At 36.0% G+C, this 20349-nt stretch overlaps 3 protein-coding genes and 1 long non-coding RNA gene across 5 annotated transcripts; 2 read left to right on the top strand and 2 right to left on the bottom strand.

The window, feature by feature from the left end:
• Nucleotides 1-587: 587 nt before the first annotated feature.
• On the bottom strand, nucleotides 588-1118 carry LOC142527485 (auxin-responsive protein SAUR76). The gene has a single exon (XM_075632297.1). It carries the CDS (start codon nucleotides 1012-1014, stop codon nucleotides 601-603), a length of 414 nt encoding a protein of 137 aa, XP_075488412.1. The 5' UTR covers nucleotides 1015-1118; the 3' UTR covers nucleotides 588-600.
• Nucleotides 1119-2475: 1357 nt separating this feature from the next.
• On the bottom strand, nucleotides 2476-3901 carry LOC142527019 (uncharacterized). The gene is made up of 2 exons (XR_012815379.1): nucleotides 3245-3901; nucleotides 2476-3026 (listed from the first exon to the last, which is right to left on the bottom strand). It is a non-coding gene; the product is annotated as an uncharacterized LOC142527019 (long non-coding RNA).
• Nucleotides 3902-7077: 3176 nt separating this feature from the next.
• Nucleotides 7078-12537, top strand: LOC142527651 (protein PAT1 homolog). 2 transcript variants are annotated; one of them, XM_075632512.1, is made up of 5 exons: nucleotides 7078-7457; nucleotides 8065-8222; nucleotides 8893-8949; nucleotides 9224-9281; nucleotides 9965-12537. In XM_075632512.1, exons 1-5 carry the CDS (start codon nucleotides 7376-7378, stop codon nucleotides 12034-12036), a joined length of 2427 nt encoding a protein of 808 aa, XP_075488627.1. In that variant the 5' UTR covers nucleotides 7078-7375; the 3' UTR covers nucleotides 12037-12537. The 2 variants fall into 2 exon arrangements, with proteins under 2 accessions (XP_075488627.1, XP_075488628.1); XM_075632513.1 differs by having other exon boundaries at nucleotides 7080-7457; nucleotides 8065-8210.
• Nucleotides 12538-16435: 3898 nt separating this feature from the next.
• Nucleotides 16436-18116, top strand: LOC142527956 (uncharacterized). Its single transcript, XM_075632963.1, has one exon. The coding sequence runs from the start codon at nucleotides 16685-16687 to the stop codon at nucleotides 17924-17926; it is 1242 nt and encodes a 413-aa protein (XP_075489078.1). The 5' UTR covers nucleotides 16436-16684; the 3' UTR covers nucleotides 17927-18116.
• Nucleotides 18117-20349: the final 2233 nt, after the last annotated feature.

The raw sequence follows: 20349 nt of genomic DNA, 5'->3' as shown, positions 1-20349 counted from the left end.
TGTGATATAAATTTACTAAAAAAAAGTTTTTATGATATTGATCCTTAATCTTACAGACATGTTATTTGTTATTACACTTTTATACAGACATATTATTTGTTTGATTTAAATAAAAAAAACAAAAGGTTACAGCCTTTTATATAGGTTTTTTTGGCATCAACATTCAATGTATTTCATGTATTTGATACATACCTCCCCACATGCACGAAACGTAAATGCAGAAATCCTAAATTTTCTGTTTTTCGCAATGTAATTATATGAAAATATAACAACTTAAATTCTTGAAACCAACACTATTTTTTACTCTTCAACGAAGATATACAAAATTTTGCAACCAAATATCGCATAACGCCACTGTAATATTCTCAAAATTTCAAGATATAATAATCACAGTAGTCTGGTTGGTATTACTGAACAAAATATTGTTCAAAAGAAATTAACGGAGAAACAAAATAAAGTTGGCGCTAAATTAAAGTACACATTTAAAACTGCACGTAATGAATTCTACACTTAGTAGAATTTCTAGCACAGTAAGTTTTACAAAATCATTGAAAAAATAGGTATAAAAATTATAGATTTCTACGTCATTTTTGACCAAATTTAGCATGCATAAAGCTCGGCCAGTTCCTCCAAAGAGTCCAAAGTAAGTGTAGGATCAGCGTTATCGAGCATCCACAAGAGATGATCAAACAGCACCACCTCACATTTCACCGAGAGGTCCGATACACGACACGAACCCGAATTTTCATTGGATTTCTCTATGAGAGCGTTCAACAAAGGATGATTCAAGTGCTTGGAGCTGACTGTGTATCTTTTCCTGGAACTCCCGACGAATATAGTCTCACAAGGCTCGTCGAAATCTCTCGAACATCGATGATCATGACCCGTATCCCACAATTCTTGAAAGCCATGATCCCGATTGGATTTGGATCTCAAACTACTGTAGGATAGGGTCCGACCCAATTGCCTTGAAAATGTCTTGCATTTCCTAAGTATGTTGTTGAGTTTTTTCATATTAATTTGTTATGGTGAGGAGAGGGACGTACGTTTTATATGTGGCTTGATATATACTCGAAGGGTGAGGGTGGATTTGGTTTAGGGTGGGTGGAGGGTCGGTGTTTTTGAACCCACTCCCAACCGAAATATTTGATTTGATATAAACACGCCATCTTCTTTGCACAAATAACAAAAGGCTATCTATGTTCATGAATCTTCATTATATCAGTGTTAGAATTGAATCTCGAATCCGAAATTTCGTTACAAACGTGGAGACTATTATTCACTATCTTTATGCTAAACAATTCTTATAGAATATAGGTAGTGTTAAATATTTTAAAAAAGTTAATAAAATTTTTTTTATATAAAATTTTTTAAAAAAAGTTTGTAATCATTTTTAAGTATTTGTAAACACACTATACATTGATTTTATCTCCAAATATATTTACTATATTTTATTATATGCTCATGAGTGAATTACTTTCCCATTGTTGAAATGGGTTCATAGTCGTCGGGCAACTGAATCCAAACATATTAAAAAAAACACGTGGGGCATCAATTGAACGTGAAAATCCCGCAAACAAACGATTAAATTTATGTGGACTTGAACATCGAAGAAAAAGACAGAAAGGTAGTATGGTCACTTGATTCTCTTCAAATCGGTGTGCACGTGTAACTTTTGTTGTGGAGCTTAACTCCTAACCACATTTCATTTTTTAACTTAATTTTTTTAACAATGGCTTCATATTCTTGGGGTGTGGGCAACCCATGATTCATGTTCTGCTGAAATATATATTTATATACATTTATATATGTATTTATCAAGAAATATATGATCACCGAAACTAATGAATCGAGCGAATTTTAACTTAATTCAAGTAGAAATTGTAAGAATCTCATAAAAAAAAAGACATTAGCCATCAAGAAAGCATCATTGCAAATTGATTTACTGCATATCCTCCAAAGTAATAATGATTTAAAGAGCGCTTAGCTTCCAAGCAAGCTGTTGGCTTAAACACTAAAACAAATGTTACGGATTACACACAAAAATTCGTATAGCAGGAGAACAATTTTGAAACGTACGACCACCAATACCAACAAATAAGCAAATATCATACACAACGATAATTTAAATTATGTTATACTTCAGTGCTATCTAGCACGGTCACGGTCACGGTCACGGTCACGGTCGTGATAGCCAACATCACCATTAGAACTTCTACTCTCCGAATATCGATCTTCATCTCTTCTTTCATGACCATCCTTTTTGTCACTAGTATCATGTCTATCCCTGCCACTCCCTCGAATTCCTTCATCAGAACTTTTCTTTTTTGCTTCGTACCCATTTTTCATGTCTCCCTGGCCAATATCATCTTCACGCCTCTTTTCGTACTCTCTCATCCCGCTTGTATCCAGCATCATTCCCACGCTTTTTTACATACTTTCTGTCTTTCATTTTATATTTGTCTCTCATCATCGTCATCATGTCTTCTTTTATGTTTTTCATCATCTGTCTTGTTCCTGTGGTAAAAGCCATTAGTTTTATCATTTCGGTCCTTTTGTTCCTGGCCATCTCTCTGTCTTCTCTTATGTGGAGTTGTTTGGTGTCTCATGTATCCCGAACCTTCTCTGTGTTCCTCACTTGTATCATCCCGCCTCTGCAAGCTATGTGGGTCTCTCCTCCTGTCATCCTGATCTTTGGGCTCATAAACACCACGTCCTTTACTATCTTGTTTCCCACCATGTCTTTCTTCTCTTGCCATGTATAAGACTTCCTTCGGAATCTCCCTCAAACACCCTATCATATCTTAAAACAGATAAATGACAAATATTTACGAAAGAGCCCAGATATTTACTTTAGGAAAAAAAAACTAAGAATACATGGCCATATTACCTCTTATTACCCTCCTCTCCACCGTGTTGAGAGTCGGTATCTTTTATTCGATACTTGAAATGTTCTTGTTAGGACATGGAATCCCCTGTGCAGTCCTTAGCAATGCGATCGATAGAACCACACTTGTAGCAACCTCCTGCAATAAGTATAAGATAAAAATAATATTTCAACATTAAGCAGTCTAAAAAAAGAAAAAAAACAGTTGCGCGCAGCCAAAACCTCAGACTGCTAAAGGTTCTTTTACATCACATCGTTCTGCTACTGTTAAACAACATCAAATAAACTGCCGTGGATACATTATAGGCTCAAAAAAGGCAACTAAGTAACAAATAACATTTCCTAGAATATGTTTACCTCCACCCATCAGACCTTTGTGCCTAGACTGGGCCCATAGCTTTGCAACACTTTGACTAAAATCAACATGAATCCTTCTATCGTCGATCAAAGCATTGTCCATCTGTAATTTAAAAGGAGGCAGCCTTGCTAAAGTCTGGATTGTGAAGTATTTATGGGAATTTTAAGCAACCATTAGAGCTAATAATTGATACGTTAGCAAGTGACCTTAATACTTCTTAAATTATCAGAAATCAGGCCACATCGTGTCGAAAACTTTCATACACGAACAATTGATAGATATTTGACAAATATATGCTATGTTGTACGGTTATGGATACGGTGATATAGATACAACACAATAAGGATACAGGACATGACAATCTGCAAGATTATGATACTACATGGGAGGATACGGCTGAAATATGATCGTGAAGCGTATAGAACACTGTATCCCCATTTCATTAGTTTGATGGGTATTATTATTCAAGACTGTAGAAGTATCCTATCTATAACCATCAAGCATTGGACACAATACAACATGGATTCATGGCAATGTTTAGGCTTATTCGTGCTTGTAGATATATGTTAGGCACTTCGTTTTCTTCAACAATGATACCATATCCAATGCAGTTATCATATTATGACCGTATTCAATATGATCATTCGCGGTATTTTGACTTTGAAAAGACGTTGTTGATCATAAATGTACATGAAATAACGTTACGATGTGTGTATCAAAAGTTAGTGTTGTGCTCTTGACTAACATCAATACATAACATGCAGCAGAAATTAATTATTTAACACACATAAACATTTAATAAATAAACACCAGATTTAATTTATGCACAAGTACAAATAGGTGTGCAATGCTTCATGGCAAAAATTCACTAGAAAAATATATAAATCGGTTACACAAAACAATACTAGTGAAATTAACAAAATCAAATTTCTTCAACCTCCAAGGAATTAAAATGCATCAAAAACTCAAATCAAATACTAGATGCATAAAACAAAAATCGTATTGCTTAAAATCAAATGAAACCACTCTTCATCCAACACTTCACGTAGTGTTATTCTTGAGTGTCGTTAACACCAATCAGAAACACGGTAATTACGTGAATCGATCATACAAATTCTTCACACGAAAAGCTTCAACACTGAACTTGTGAATGTTAGAAAAACTCCAGCAGCTGCGCAATATCACACGATCACATAAAAACTTCTCCGAACGGATCAGCAACGCAGCAAAATGATCACCCAATCACACAAAACCTTCCCATCAAAATATGCTCGGTTCTCGTATTTTTCTTGTAAAAATAAATCAAGCAATATCTTATAATCTAAAAAGAAAAAATCTTAAAGCAAAAAAAAAATATAAATAAATAAAATATTCCTTTCATACTTTACCTAAAACAATTACAATTGTTTTCTAATTTTTGAAAAATCATTAACTTATGTATAAATTTTTAAAAGTTAAAGAGATATATGATGAAAACAATCAAAACATTATAAAAACAAAAATTATAAACTGAGATATTTAAATATTGCATTTGAACTATATTAAGCTAAAGGGTCTCAGTGGTCTCCCTTGGTATGACCTTTTCAATTTCCAAAAATTCCTCTTAGAATAACGTAACTACACCCTTATATCTAATAAATCTCTCATCAATTTTCTAAGACACTCTCCCATTTAAGAAATAGCATAAGACATTAAATGAATTAAATCACTCTTCGCAAAAACAAAAATAAAAACCAATGGAATAAGCCTATATATCAGAACTTATAAATCTCTACCTTGTTTAATGTAATTATATATACAATGTGTGAATATTTACTTTATAAAATAGCCATATCGTCCTCATATTATATCATAATTTTTAAAATTGAAATATAATTATTATCCGTTTCATGTTTTATCATCGTCCTCGAATCCGTACTCATGCAGCATGATTCAAAACAATAGAATCAGTTGCACAGATAGCAAGCAATCTACTAAATTAGTATAGCACTGCATTTGTGCCTTTTTAATTATGAGCACTTTAAACTTAGTACCTGATACTTAAAAAGGCGCTTCGATGTAGGATATCAAACTTAATTTTCAGTATATGTGTTATATTTGCTAATCACCCATTCACCCTATATTTATTACAAAAAAGGGAAAAAGAGAGTAAATAAAAAAATAAATAAACCTAGGTCAAACCTAAACCATAATTTCAATAACAAAATTAATAAATCAAAATAGTTATTAAAAGTTACACAAATACAACATTGACTAAATGTCTGTATCTAATATATTTATGTAACGTAAATATCTCAAATCAACCTTGATTAATTACTTGGATAAATATACATGTATAAGGTTGAAAGTGATGTTTATTAGCAATGGCTCCTAAGTCGTCAAACCTAGGTCTAGATTTGGTGTAAGTTGAGCAGACAGTAATTTCTTCTCTGTTTTGAAATTATAAACTACATTTAAATATATTTATTGATTAAATCATTCTATTTAATTTTGATTATGTTTTTAAGTTGTGTGTTACTTTTATAAAATTTATTTGTACTACTCTCTATAATACTAAATAAAATATAAAAACTTTTATATAGTATTATGTTTTTCAAATTTTTTAAAAAAATATCCGTAAATTGTTGTTATTATTGTCATGTTGAACTTTACAATATGTATTTTAATAGAAATTTAATATAAATATTTTTATCGTGTCCAAAAAATAATTAATTTTTTAGTCAAAATTTACTCATATAATAAACGATAAAAAATTTGAAATTTTAAAAAATATTTATTTTTTCTTTAAAATTTTGATAAACAAAATAATATAAGATTTTTAAAATATTTTTCTATTGTTTTTATTTATAGTTGTTCCTATTAACCTAGATAATAAGTCAATTTAACGACAAAATATTGTTATCATTATTTGAGCGTTATTTCAAATGACATTAATATTTTGATATAATAATTTTTGATAATAATTTATAAAATTTAAATATATTCATTATATTAAATCAATAATTTTAAATAATTATTCAAACACTAATACTTACTAATTTTAATAATCAATTATATAAAATAATATTTCGTGCATCGCACAGGTGAAATAATAGTTCTATTATAAAAACTGCCATCTCCAACTCTATTCGAAGACTTAGTTCAGTTACTCTTGTAGATGTTTTATTAATTCCAGTAGTTTATTGTTGCCGGATGCAATTCCTTTGTTTCTAAACTTGAATATGTATTCGATCTTGTTCCATAAATAAATCAAACACATGTTGTAATGTAAAAATGACATCAATATAATATTATTTGAGAAAATAAAGAAATCCAAATAAAAATAATAATTGGGAATAAAATATTCAAAGAACGTCAAATAAAAAATCAACACATGTCCTTTGCTATGTATTTCTCTTGCTACGGTAATGTTACCTCACTCTCTTTATTATTCTGATACCTTCATATCCATTAATTCAAATTATTATTATTATTTTATTTATTTCGAACTCTTAGGGTTTGGTTTTTGGGGTGGGAAGTCGAGTCAAGTCGAGTCGTCATGATATTTACAACGAGACTATCGCTGGGTCTCCATTAATTCAAATTATTAGAAATCAATTAATAACAAATTCATCTCGAGCAATAAAATACAATTTCCAGGATTTGGAAAAGCAGTGATGATTAATGAATAATCTATCCATCTAATAAATCAACAAAATGATTAATAATATAATTCATTATATAAAATAAGAATATGATAAATAATTTAATTTGCTTCTTTTATTTATATTTGGGATTTTGAGAGAAATCGCTCACTAGAAACTAAGGCCCAGAAGCCACTATCCATATCTATTTGTATATTTATTTTCTGTTCAGATGATTTTTGTACAAAAAAAAAAAAGAGAAGGAAAGAACCCTAAGGTCAAGAAATTTTCACGCGTTCCCCGCCTGTTGGATCCTCCTCTGACAGTTTGGCTTCTTTAATCTGGCCTCCAGGGTTTAATCCTTAGTCACCATTTCCTTGTAATCGAGATTAAAGAAATCTCGGATTTTGTAGCGTTTTTTTTGGAGGAACTATATTATTGTTTTCTGGGTACTTTTGAAGTAAATATTTTTAGTATCTTTTCGTTGTTAGCGCAGAAATTTTTGAAATGGATGAATACGGAGATGGGGGCAGTATTCAAGAGTCCTCCAATCTTCAGGATCTCGAACCATTTACTGCAAATCCAACAGGTTTCCCCCCTCATGTTTATGTTGGTTTTTGTTGTTTCGAGGCTCGAATTTTACTTTCTACGGATTTGTTTCCTTGTCGGTTCTCAGCTTATTGACTTAGGTTTTTCTCTATATTTGAACTTATCTTCAACCACTGGAGTTCTAGAAGTTGTTTCGATTGTTTAAGGTTGATTTATGGGGTTTGTATAAGTGAAATCGATTACTCGAGATTCTGTTATGCTTTTGTTATTTCATAGTTCGTGTATCACCTGAGTTTTGTCGGTAAATCATGGGTTGTGTTTGTTTTTCTGGCAGAGTTTTTACTGCCTTTTGACATGGTTTGGAGAAGTCATTCTGTTGTAACGAATATTTTGTGGATATATAATATTAGAGTTTTACTTTGTGTGTAGCTTTTGTGATTGATTTGAGAACTAGATCAATCTGGTTGTTGACATTTGTCGCGGCACTTTGAGAAACATATGACCTTGTTTTGTCGCGGACACGTCGCGGGCGTACCTTAATTTATGTCTAATTACGAGCCTTTTCTCTTTGTGGGACCCTATAACTATAATTTACAGCTAGATACGGCATAGTGCTGTCCATAATAATTTCTAATTTGATGAAACAGGGCATGCAGTATTTGACGCTACACAGTATGCGTTCTTTGGTAACAACGCGGTGGAGGAAGTTGAGCTTGGGGGATTGGAAGATGATGAGGGAGATCTTGGCGCAGTTGGATTCAATGAAGAGGGGCTCCAGCTCGAGAGAGAAGAGGTGGCTAAATCAGTAATTTATGTGGTGTTAAATCATTCCATTTAAAACTTGGATTAAAAGAAAATATTTATTCAGATTGTTAATTTTGCTGTGCTAGGAGTTGCTTATCGCTCTCCTCCGGGTTATCTTATGTTCGTTAGTTCTGTGGTTATCATAGGTCTCACTTTATCTCCATAATTTGATCCTGGAGATTATTAATTTCATTTGTTAGCCATTCCACCCAATACTGGTCATTTATGAGTTTCTTCTCTTTCTATTTATGTTTTTACTGTTTATATTTTATCCATATCTATATAACATAAATGGTTAACAATTTGCACCCGGATGATCGAGATGCAATTTACTGTTAAGTAATAGAAATTTAATGTTTCCGTGTGGTTTGCTATCTGAAGCTTTATCATGTATAGTGGTTAGTGATGTGATCCAGAGATCATTGCAAATTGCATGCTTTAGGAATCCTATGCACATCAGTCCTGGATCTAACTCGTTGCATAAAAGCATTCATTCTTGATCGCTTCAATTTTTGTTTACACTTGTCTGCACCATGCATCTGCATACACAGCGGAGAGTTGTTAATTCTTTTTCTGTAATTTCACGGACACAGATTTCACACATATATATGCATTTTATAGTTAGTGAATTGTTTAGGCAGTTTCAAATTGTCGACTCTTTGTTTCTGCAGGGGGATGCGTTTGGATCACTATCTGACATTGATGATCTTTCAGTCACATTTTCGAAGGTGGGGCTTTTATGTTTTCAATATGTGCTCTTCTTGGAGAGTTTCATTTTCTATTATTGGTGTTTTTTTATTTATGAATAACTATTCTTGAATTTTTCTCCATTGTACTCTTCGTGCTCTCTCTTTTAGCCTTTTGAGGCCAGCGGACTGGTAGCGCATAAAAACCAGTAAAAGTTGCCGATCAAATTCTTTTTTGGCAACTTGCTACCTTGCTTAAATGATAGTACTTGACTACTTGTGAGACTTCTAATATATTTTACTTTTTTATGCACAGTTGAACAAAACTGTCAGTTGGCCGGCTGGAGTTGGTGGAGACTGGGGATCTAGAGAAAGTAAGTTTAATCGAAAGTTATTCTTGCTGTTTGAGATCTTGTATTTACTTGGCATTTAGCCGCCACAATATCGTATAATAGTTGCAAGGGGTTGACTAATTTTTTTTCTTTAATCTTGTTAAAATGGCATCACGTATTTTGACTCTTATCATCAAACTCTGGATAATCGTGATAGTCTTAATTGCTAAAAAATGGTGTAGTTGTAGTTGTTACGAGTGGCAATGAACATTAGCATTTAAAATTATGCGAGATTCTCACTGTTTGAGGTTTAGAGCAGCCGTTGCTTTTTTATTTTCACATAACTTTACATGACTTAGTCAACACCTCTACCTTTGCGCATCTTTTGTTTTTGTTTTTTTCCAGTTGTCTTTTGTGTGCTTCAGTTATTTTAATTTGTAAGAGTTGATTTTGTTTTGTGCTGAGCTTTTGTTTTCTTTAGCGAGTAACTGTTTTACTCGGAATCGATCTAGAGATGCGGGTGTATTTGTGTGCGAACGATTCCAGTTATATTTGTCATGATTTATAGTTTTCAGACCTTTCCCTGTCTGTAACATGTTTAATAAAAGATGGCGACTGGAAATTAAGTTAAACTACAGATACCTGATAAACAACAGGTTTTGTTATTGAAATACTTTTGTTAATATGTTGCGGTATTCTCTTGCGCTAAAGCAATTTTGCCGTAGGCTCATCTGCTGCTGAGTGGGCGCAGGAGGGAGATTTCTCTTGGTTTGATCGACAAGCCCTTGATACTGAAACTGGCCATGGTACTAAAAACTGGTCCTCACAACCATATTCTTCTGCACGCTTCATGGAATCCAATTCCTTGCTCAGGACATCTTCACATCCCGAACAGCAGCAGCAGCATCCACATCAACAACAGAACGAACATAATCACTTTTCTAGTGAGCCAATTCTGATTCCAAAATCAACATTCACTTCGTATCCACCACCTGGCAGATTACAGCAAAATTCACCAAATGGCCAGTCTAGCCACACTAATATCATGCATCAACCTGGTGGCCTGCAAATACCATTAACTTCCTCCAATATTTTACCCTTTCCTAATCCACAGCTCCCATTAAATACCTTGACTCATGGGTCACAATTTGGTGGAAATTTGCCTCAGATGCCTCATGGTCGACTCCAAAATCAATGGATGAACCAGAATAGTCCATTTCCTGGTGATCGGTCTGGTCTCCCAAATAATATTTTACCCCAGCCATTATCAAATCAAAATGGTTTAGTGCCTCCGCAGATAATGTCTCATCAACGTTCTTTGCAAACTAGAATGCACCATCCATTTCAGCCTGCCTTTACCCAATTATCTGGGTTGCAACCTCAACTATTTAATCCTCACTTATCTGTGTCGCCACCGATGATGAACAACTTTGAAATGCTTGGGTCCCCTGATTTGAGGGATCAAAGAGCTATGTCAATGATGAGAAGTAGACATGGAATGCGCTATCCTCCTCAGGGTTATGACACAAGTGGCCAGAAGGTTGAGAGTGGGTGGCCAAGGTTCAAGGCCAAGTATATGTCTACAGATGAAATTGAAAATGTTCTTAGGTTGCAGCTTGCTGCTACTCATAGCAATGATCCGTATGTTGATGATTATTATCATCAAGCTTGCCTAGCAAGAAAATCTGCGGATGCCAAATTTAGACATCATTTCTGTCCAACTAATTTGAGTGATGGGCCTACCAGAGCTCGTTCTATTGCCGAGCCACATCCTTTTCTCCAGGTTGATGCTCTTGGACGAGTTTCCTTCTCTTCAATACGCAGACCTCGACCGCTTCTTGAAGTTGACTCCTCAAATTCTTCCAATACTGTTGGGGCTGATTCAAAATTCACTGAGAAGCCCTTGGAACAGGAACCTATGCTTGCTGCCAGGGTGACTATTGAGGATGGCATCTGCCTTTTACTTGATGTTGACGATATTGACAGATTTTTACAGTTTAATCAACTGCATGATGGTGGGGTCCTGTTGAGGCAGAGGAAACATGTTCTACTTGAAGGTTTAGCATCATCACTTCAGCTTGTTGACCCTCTAGGGAAAAATGGCCACACTGTAGATTTAGCTCCCAAAGATGACTTTGTGTTCTTAAGGTTAGTGTCTCTTCCTAAGGGTAGGAAGCTCTTGTTGAGGTATCTTCAACTTCTTTTGCCAGGCGAACTGACTCGAGTAGTCTGCATGGCCATCTTCCGCCATTTAAGATTCTTGTTTGGTAATGTTCCTACTGATCCTGAGGCAATGGCATCAACTGCAAACCTTGCAATAGCTGTATCATCGTGTGTTCGTGGTATGGAACTTAAATCTCTTGCTGCCTGTCTTGCATCAGTGGTATGTTCGGTGGAACATACTCCTCTTCGTCCCATTGGGAGTCCTACTGGAGATGGAGCAACAGTTGTTCTGAAATCTCTCCTTGATAGGGCAACTGAGCTTCTAACTGACCCTCAAGCTGCTGGAAACTGCAGCATGCCGAACCGGTCTTTTTGGCAGGCCTCATTTGATGCCTTCTTTAGTCTTCTTACTAAATACTGCTTTAATAAATATGACTTTGTTGTTCAATCTGTCATCCAGGGCTCGCCAGACACACCTGATGTTGGGTCTGATGTAGCCAAAGCAATTAGCAGAGAAATGCCTGTTGAACTCTTGCGAGCAAGTCTTCCTCACACAAATGAGCAGCAGAGAAAACTCCTGTTAGAATTTGCCCAGCGATCTATGCCTGTTTTGGGCTCTAGCAGTCAGGTTTGAGTAAGTGAACTTGTAAATGCATGATTGAGTGGAACTGTTTCGTGGTTTTCAGATTCTTGAATATGGTAAGCCTTACCTCAAGCAGTCAATGGACCTGTGGTTACCTTATATTTCATTTGCGTTTAAAAAATAAGAGTTTCATCTTCTTGGCCTCGGCTTATGGTGGAAGAGATTGTAAGTTGGTCGTCTGTATTTTACATGATCCGACTTTCTTTGGACATGGGAGCTTATTTTGATGCTCTGTTGTGCAATGCCTGAATAGCAATGGGGAAAATAGACTTTAGATATGTACAGTTGGACAGTGAAACAGTCCAAGATTTCAATCTTAAATATGTTTGGAAGGTGTGGGAAGGACCTCAACTGATGAGTTTCAATCAGTTTTGTTTAATCAATTCCGTTGTCTTTTGTTTGTAATTCGGATTACAACTTTCTTTGTAGAAGAGTTCAAAGTAACGATTTCTTGTGTTAAGCTATGAATTTCATTCATGTTGCACTGAGTTAGCCTTGACTACACAAGTTGTGATAAATTTGATTGGAATCCCAAGCTCTTAGCTAATTGGTTCCCAAATGTTTTCTAGTATACAAGTTTTGTCGGTTATTACATGTATTTCAATTGGAAAACCCTGTCATAGGAGCTGACGGTATTACCTAACATATTTCATGTTTTGAAGGCTTTGTAGTACAGGGGTGAGTTTAAGAACGCAATATCAATGGAATGTCCGATTTTGATCTTCAAAGTTAGCCTAGAGATCCGGATCACGGCCAAAAATAAAACAAAAAATCAGATACCGCATCTCCTTCGCTCGCCATGAAGCAGTCAATCTTTTAACGCCTAAAACATTCTAGTATATACCCAACAAATTCAAGGCCTCGTCCATGCAAGACTTTCAGTGCGCTAATCAGAATCGAGAGAATGAAAATCATTTTTTTTTTCGCGTCCTACATAATTTTAATAATGTAAAGATTTATTTGTCAAATAACGAAAATTTATGTAGACGAGATTTCATCCGATTTAATCAACCACATATATTTTGGACCACATGGAAAAAGGTAGACGAAATCATAAAAGCTAAGCCGATATTGTAGTAACTAGATCCATTAATAGGAATAAAATAGGAAACGACAACCACAAAAATTAGAGGGACAAGAACCATATCAAAACATTACACGATAAGAAATAATAATCCAAGTTCACGTAATCCAACGACGTTAAACCCATGATTTCAACAAAATTACAGCAACATGAACGGATTTCGCAACAGTGTTTACCAACAAACTGATAGAATTGGAAAATTTCCACTGATTTTATTGATCATGGATAAGAAGAAGGTCCAATCTTGAATTTGAGTTGAAGGAAGCGTGCCCGAGAAAGTTGTTTAGTTAAACTTCACTGGAGGCTTCCTGTTGGGTTCCTATTGAGTGGCAGCACCGGAGAAGTGGCTGGGATAGCGGTGGGATCCAGGTGGTTATCGTGGTTGGTTCAGGGCGAGGGGATGTATTGGAGAGATAAGTGAAAGGAAAGACTGTTTCAACAAATTTAACATGACGTAATATACAAATTTCTGTTGTTGAAGGATCTAGACAATAATATGCACTCTGGGTTAGTGAATAGCAAATGAAGACGCACCGTTTAGAACTAGTATCGAGCTTGTGGAATGTATAAGGTCCAAACCATGGATAAGATGGAGGAAGGGATGCGTGAGATAGTAAAGCTAACTAGCTAAGCCAGCTTCAACTATATGTAGATGCTGTCTCTCTGAAAAACCATTATGTTCAGCGGTGTCTGGTGGTGTGGTTGGGTGTGAGATGCCATGTGCAAACAGAAAATTTTCAAATGCAGTATGCTCACCACCATTATCAGAGTATAAAGTTCTGATTTGTTTGTCAAAGTGATTTTCAACAATTGATTTGTATCCGGAAAAAAACGTCTTTCACTTTTTCATAGGATAAAACCGTATGTATTTTGTGAAGTGATCAACGAATAAGACATAATATGTAAATCATCTTGTGAAAAACTTGGTGAGATCCACACCAGAAAATATATCTTGAAGGGGTTGAGAGGAGACAAGTGTTGATGTTGAAAAAGATTATTTATGACTTTTATTGTAGAGACATGCATTACAGGACGATAAATTGGAAGATAAATCAAGGTTATTGCTGGAAATGATATGCTTGAGAATTGGGAATGCGGGATGTCCTAATTGATGCCACTCAATGGATGAGGATCTTATTGTCGAGAAGGCTAGTAGTGGAGGAGGCGTCGGCCACTTGTATACTCCATCTTTATTTGATCCCTTCAAGAGTATTGCCCCCATGCGAAGTTCCTTCACAAGAAATGAAGATGGTAAGAGTTCTATTGAAACTTGATTTGAAGAGAAAAATTGAGAGATGGAAATTAATTTCTTTTTCATGCTTGGAACACATAAAACATTATTCAAGAGAAAAGTGTTTTGGGAGGTAGAACCAGTGTGTGTAATGGGAAGACCCGAGCCATCACCAATCATAATATCATCTGAGCCAGTGTATGGGACATGAAAAGATAAGTTGCTTAGGCCAGATGTAACTTGATGAGAAGCTCCTCTGTCCAAAAGCCAATTGGTATTGTTGGATGTATTGGCTGCATATTGTGCTTTTGGTTGCCTTGGAATAGTTGAACTAGTGACTGGAGTGTTTGAGATGTGCTCAATCGGTACTATTTGAAACAGCGGGCATTGTTTTGCTGTATGTCCTTGAATCCTACAAATTTGGCAGGAGATATGGTTTGAAAGGTTGATTTCCTCGGTTTGGAGTAGATCTGCTGTTGGCGAATTGAGGTGGCTGATTAGTATGACTGGTACTGTTTCGCCAGGATGTGTTATGGTTGTTTGCCTTGATTGATGGACGCCCGTTTGAGGTGTTTCCAGAGGTGGGATTAGCTGTGGCAGGAAATTAGAATTTTTCTGGTTTTGTTGCGAGTAATGAGGCATCAAAGTTCAGTAATTTCTCATGAAGTTCTTCGAACGATGTGGAAGAATCTCTTGCTCGGACTGCACGTACCAGTTCATTGTAATCATCACCAAGGCTTTTGAGTATTTTCTCTTATAGATCATCTGGATCAATTGGAGCTCCAAGAAGAGCTAGTTCATCTGCTTTATCATTTATTGCTTGTAGAAACTCACTGACACTTTCATTCCTTCTGTTATTTGCTTGAGTTGATTCTTAACCTGTTTGATGCGTCCTCGGGTTGGTTTGGCGTAAGTGGTGGCCAATATAGTCCATGCTTCTCGGGAGGATTTTGCTTGAGCAATAAAAGGAATTATGGTTGGGGAAATATAGACAATTATTGCATTGAGAAGAAGTTGGTCTTGTCGAATCCAAAGAGTGTGAGCTGGATTGGGATTTCTAACGTTATTCTGGGTGATCATGGGTTGAGGGCAGAGCTTTGAACCATCGACATATCTAAGTACATCGTAACCAATGAATAATGTTTCGAATCATAATTTCCAGAGACATTATGCTGATGAGAGAATTTTGAGATTCATCGGTGTTGCGAATGGTAGGAGGAGTTGTCATGGCTGCTGGGGGAAAAAAGAAGAAGAAGAATGTATACACTACGGACAAGAATTTCATCCTATTTTTTATGCTTAACAACTAACCAAAAGTATTTAAAATTCAAATCTTTAAAAATAAATCAATGTTATAATTCCTAACTAAAATTTAAAATTCGAAATTAAAAAGAACAGGAGAGGATAAGAATTCTTGTAAAAAACAAGATGAAATCAAATAAAAAATAATGAAAAAAAAAATGAAATAGGAGTTTACCTTGGCTCTCATATTAACTAATAAGATCTCACAAGAAGAGTTGAGTGCACTGTGCACAGAGTAAAAAGCCCTGATCTCGGAAAGGACAACCTTCCTTCTAAATGCGGGGATATTTTGGTCATTTAAGCATGGTAAGGGTTGGGCTGGTGGATACAGCCCAAAGGAAGAAAGCCCATATGAAGCTTAACACAGCTTCTTGGTCCAATGACATTGGATTTAGTTTTCACATAACCCAATTCCATTTGTATTTATGAATTTTGAGTTAAATAAATTTGTCGGTCCAAACAAAGACGTGACATAAATAATGGACAGTTCTGAGTTGCACAAGTCTGGCCCATCATGGAGCCCCTCCCTTCCACTCCTTGTTATTTCCTGTTTATCCCCAAAACTTATCACTATTTCCCTTTCCCACCCACTCATTAAATCACATGCTTCCAAGAGCCACTCTGACACCACCTCCCACCTTCTTATTTCAAGCCACGTCAAGGAAACTTTGACCACATGAATACGTGTCAATCTATTATTGGATGGGAACAAAAGGCCCACCGTACGAATGCTACTCTTTATATAAGTACCCTACTGGGGCACACGCTACTACCCTACACCACATACTACGCAACACTAACTCCACTACAACAAACAACGCTGTTCACAAGTCACAACCCTAGCAACACAACAATCCATTGCTTCTTCGCTTTCTCTTTCACAATCTTTGGTGATGTTTGACATTTTCCGTTAAAATGGTTTAGTTGATTCTACGTTGTTTCTCTCTTTGGATTTTTTGTTTCTGGGATTTGAAAATCCTTCTCGATCGAGGGGTTATATTTATTGTAGTGAGATCAGTTGCATGATCGCTGGAATGGCGTCAGCTTGCGTGAACAGTGTTGGGATGTCGCCGGATAATTTTCTGGACTGCCCTCCGGCGAAGTTCCCGTCGTACGCGTGGCTGAGCCCGAGAATCCCATTTAGCCGGGATATAGCTGACGAGGTGATTTCTGAGAAGCATCTAGAAGGGACGGACAATGCAGATTCGGAAAAGCAAGACGATTCAGATCCTGACGTCTCCGGAGTTGACTTCGTGGATTTCGAGTTTCGGCTAGAAGATCCGGTGATAATGCTTCCAGCTGACGAGCTCTTCGCCGACGGGAAACTGGTTCCATTACAGCTCTCCGCGATCAGGCAAACGATGGCGATAGCTCCGGCGCCGTCGGAGATCGTGTTGCCAGACACGCCGGTGTTTCGTCTGAGAAATGAAATATCTCCGGTGGACCCTTTCTTGTTTTCTCCTAAGGCGCCGAGATGTTCAAGCCGATGGAAGGAGCTTCTCGGCTTGAGAAAACTCTACCAGAACAGCATGGCGAAGCAGGAGGATCAGAAAACGGCTGGCTCATTATCCTCTAATAACACTAACCGAAATGCGGCGAGAAGCCTGAAGCAATTTCTTCACCGCGGCACGAAACCGTCTGCCAATGCGTCGGTTGATTCTTCTTTGAACATCCCATTGCTGAAGGAAATGGATAACGAGTCGTCAGTGTCCATTTCCTCTCGAATATCGCTCTCCTCTTCCTCGTCAGGCCATGAGCACGACGACCTTCCACGACTTTCGCTTGATTCCGACAAACCTAGAGTAACACGCAGCACTAATCAACCTACCAGAAACGTTTCTCGAGTTCGAGTTGTTAAGCCAAAGGGCTTGTCATCGGAGAATCCCACGTCGACTCGTGTCAGCCGCAATGTGACACGCCGAGTGCCGGAACCCACAGTTCCAGTTAGTGGTGTTGCAGCGGATAGCCCTAGAATGAACTCGTATGGGAAAATCGTTTTCCATAGCTTGGAGAGAAGTTCGAGCAGTCCAAGTTCTTTCAACGGTGGGTCCCGCTACAAGCACCGGGGAATGGAGAGATCATATTCAGCCAACGTACGCGTCACTCCGGTTCTCAACGTACCCGTTTGCTCACTCCGAGGGTCGTTGAAATCTGGTGTATTTGGGTTCCCAATGTTTTCTTCCCAGCCTAAGAGAGAAAGCAGCAATGGTGGTGCGAACAAAACCCAGCAGAACCACAACAAGAACCGCGCGGATCGAACTTGAGAAAGAGTCAACCTGCATTTCGATTGAAGATTGTTCGGCCAGTTGGGTTTTTCTTTTTTCTCTCTCGATTTCGAAATTAATTATCTTGACTACTGTATGTACATAACCGGGGTTCGTGGAATGATGATTTGTGATGTCAACTGTTATCCTTTTTTTGATGATTCTAACTTCAATTCCAAATTTCTCTTTTTTATTGAAGTTTGTTTTTCATCTTTTCAATTTCCCGAAAGTTCAACGGAATCTCTGTTTCTTGCGCCTTTCAAAAAGTTGTTTTGCTCCTTTGTTTAATGCATGATGGGTTGTGGATCTTCCGGTGAGCACTACTATTCATGTGACCTGCCAGCGGTGCACGCGCCTCCTATGCGATTGGTTCTGTAGCCCAGACCTCTGCTTCCAGTGCAACGTAACATGGCGCTCGCCTCTCTCTTACCCGTACTTATTCGCTGTAGCATTAGCACTTCATTTATTTTGCTTCTTCTTCTATTCATCAATTATTGAGTTTTTTTTTTCTTTACATATTTTGGGGATTGCTGACCTGATTATTTTTCTTTAAAAAAAAACAATAATATACTCTGCATAAATATTCAAGACTCCGCCAGCTCTACTTGTCAGTTTTAATAAATTCAATTAATTCTTAAAAACAAGATTTTAGTTAGAACCTCTTTTATTTTATTTCTTTTAATTCAAACAATCTGGTACCAAGATCCATAGTTTGAGATGAGATATCAGTTTAATATTTTAATAAATCCAAACAAGATCCAATTAGAATCTTTATTTCATTTCTTTCAATTTAAACACGTACTTCAAATCAAAGTTCTTAGTTTAGAACGAAGTATCATCAAAAGTCTGAGACAAAAATATGTATGTTAGTTGTCATTTTTTTTCTTTCACTTCTGCTGTTCTGCAGGCGATAGCCTAGCCTTGATAACAACTACCATCGGAGTTAATTCTTCTTCCCCTACATTGCTTCTAGACATAAAAGTTTTTGTCCACTGTAGTTTTACAGCAGGGGACATAAATTTCGGCCATCAATAAAATATGCTGTGCCATGCATTTAATTGAGTAATTGTGTCTCGATTGCGCTACGGATGCATGCTATTTAATTTATTGAATAAGTGAATGAAACGTTGCGCTCTCTGTATTATTGAACGTGTCGTTGTTGGTTTTGGGGCATCAAATCGAGATCATTTTAGATGAGTTTATTTATTTATTTTATTTTTTTTTGAAATGATTTTAGATGAGTTTATTGAATACATGAGAATATTTTAATTGTTATTATTATAATAAATGGAGTTAATTAGTTGGATCTGACATGTGTGAGGTTAGGAAATGGACAATTTTCCCCCTAAAACGAACAGCCGATCGATCGAGTACAAATGAATTAACTTCATTAATGTATGTAGATTAAGTGTGTGGTTGTTCAATTTCCTTTTAGGATGCAAAGTCGGCCCTGAATATGGAACATCGGGGATGATCCACGTACATATTCGTGATCTTCTATTTATCTAGAGAAACTAGACCTGATGGGAGGAGTGTTGGGGTTGATTTCGTCGAATATACTCCCCAAATTGAACAAAAAACGAACCCGAAATTTTGCATATTTTCATGATGGATCGAATGGCAAAGTACGTAAAATGCGTCTTCTTTCGAGTGAAGTTGGGTGAAATGGAAGAAATCAAGAGGGATGTATATATTGTCTGATATGTTTTAGCATCATGTATGTGTGTGTGTGTGTATATATATATATATATATATATATATATATATATATATATATAATACATACACATGCATGTCCATGTGCAATATCTTTGTACTTTTCATGGCATTCAGCTGTCCCTTCAATAATTTTTAAAAAGTTCCATTATAAAATATAATAATACAGAAAATTCGATCTTTCTTTCTTTATTGAAGAGAACAGCCACCATATCAGTTTTTTTATATAAAAAAAAAAGTTGTAATCTATAATTTGACAACAAATTCTGTAAGGCCATCCCCAATCACAAAATCTATTTTGGTGTAAATTTTACATTAAAATAGTGCGATTTCTGCACCAAATACAACATTCATCTCCAACCCATTTACTTCAAATCTTACCCCAAAAATATTCTTTTTATTTTACATATATTAATTTTTATATTTTATTTAATATATTTTTAATTATGAATAATGTTTTATTATTAATAAATTTAAGTAATAATATTTAAGTTATAATTTAATTATATAACACAAATTAATTTAATATATAATGTATCCCAATTATATGTTTCAAGTTGCATTTATATTTCGATTATCTTTTGAATTTAGTTTCTCCTTCTGCGCCAAATTTGGCGCAGGAGGAAGGGGCTGCGCTATTTTGGTTAAACAGCGCAACCCCCATTGGAGCAACCAAAGTTGCACCAAAATGGTGTTTTACACTATTT

This window comes from Primulina tabacum, chromosome 15 (genome assembly GCF_025594145.1).
Source record: "Primulina tabacum isolate GXHZ01 chromosome 15, ASM2559414v2, whole genome shotgun sequence".
In the NCBI taxonomy this organism is placed as follows: Eukaryota; Viridiplantae; Streptophyta; class Magnoliopsida; order Lamiales; family Gesneriaceae; genus Primulina; species Primulina tabacum.
Note: the sequence above shows the minus strand (reverse complement) of the source record. Positions and strands in the feature narration are given on the sequence as shown.

Bases quoted from the DNA above. Each gene is read 5' to 3' on its own strand.
- LOC142527485 (XM_075632297.1), bottom strand. From the start codon at position 1,014: ATGAAAAAACTCAACAACATACTTAGGAAATGCAAGACATTTTCAAGG.
- LOC142527651 (XM_075632512.1), top strand. From the start codon at position 7,376: ATGGATGAATACGGAGATGGGGGCAGTATTCAAGAGTCCTCCAATCTT. The intron at 7,458-8,064 runs GTTTCCCCCCTC...TTGATGAAACAG, and splicing joins ATTTACTGCAAATCCAACAG to GGCATGCAGTATTTGACGCT. The intron at 8,950-9,223 runs GTGGGGCTTTTA...TTTTATGCACAG, and splicing joins TTTCAGTCACATTTTCGAAG to TTGAACAAAACTGTCAGTTG.
- LOC142527956 (XM_075632963.1), top strand. From the start codon at position 16,685: ATGATCGCTGGAATGGCGTCAGCTTGCGTGAACAGTGTTGGGATGTCG.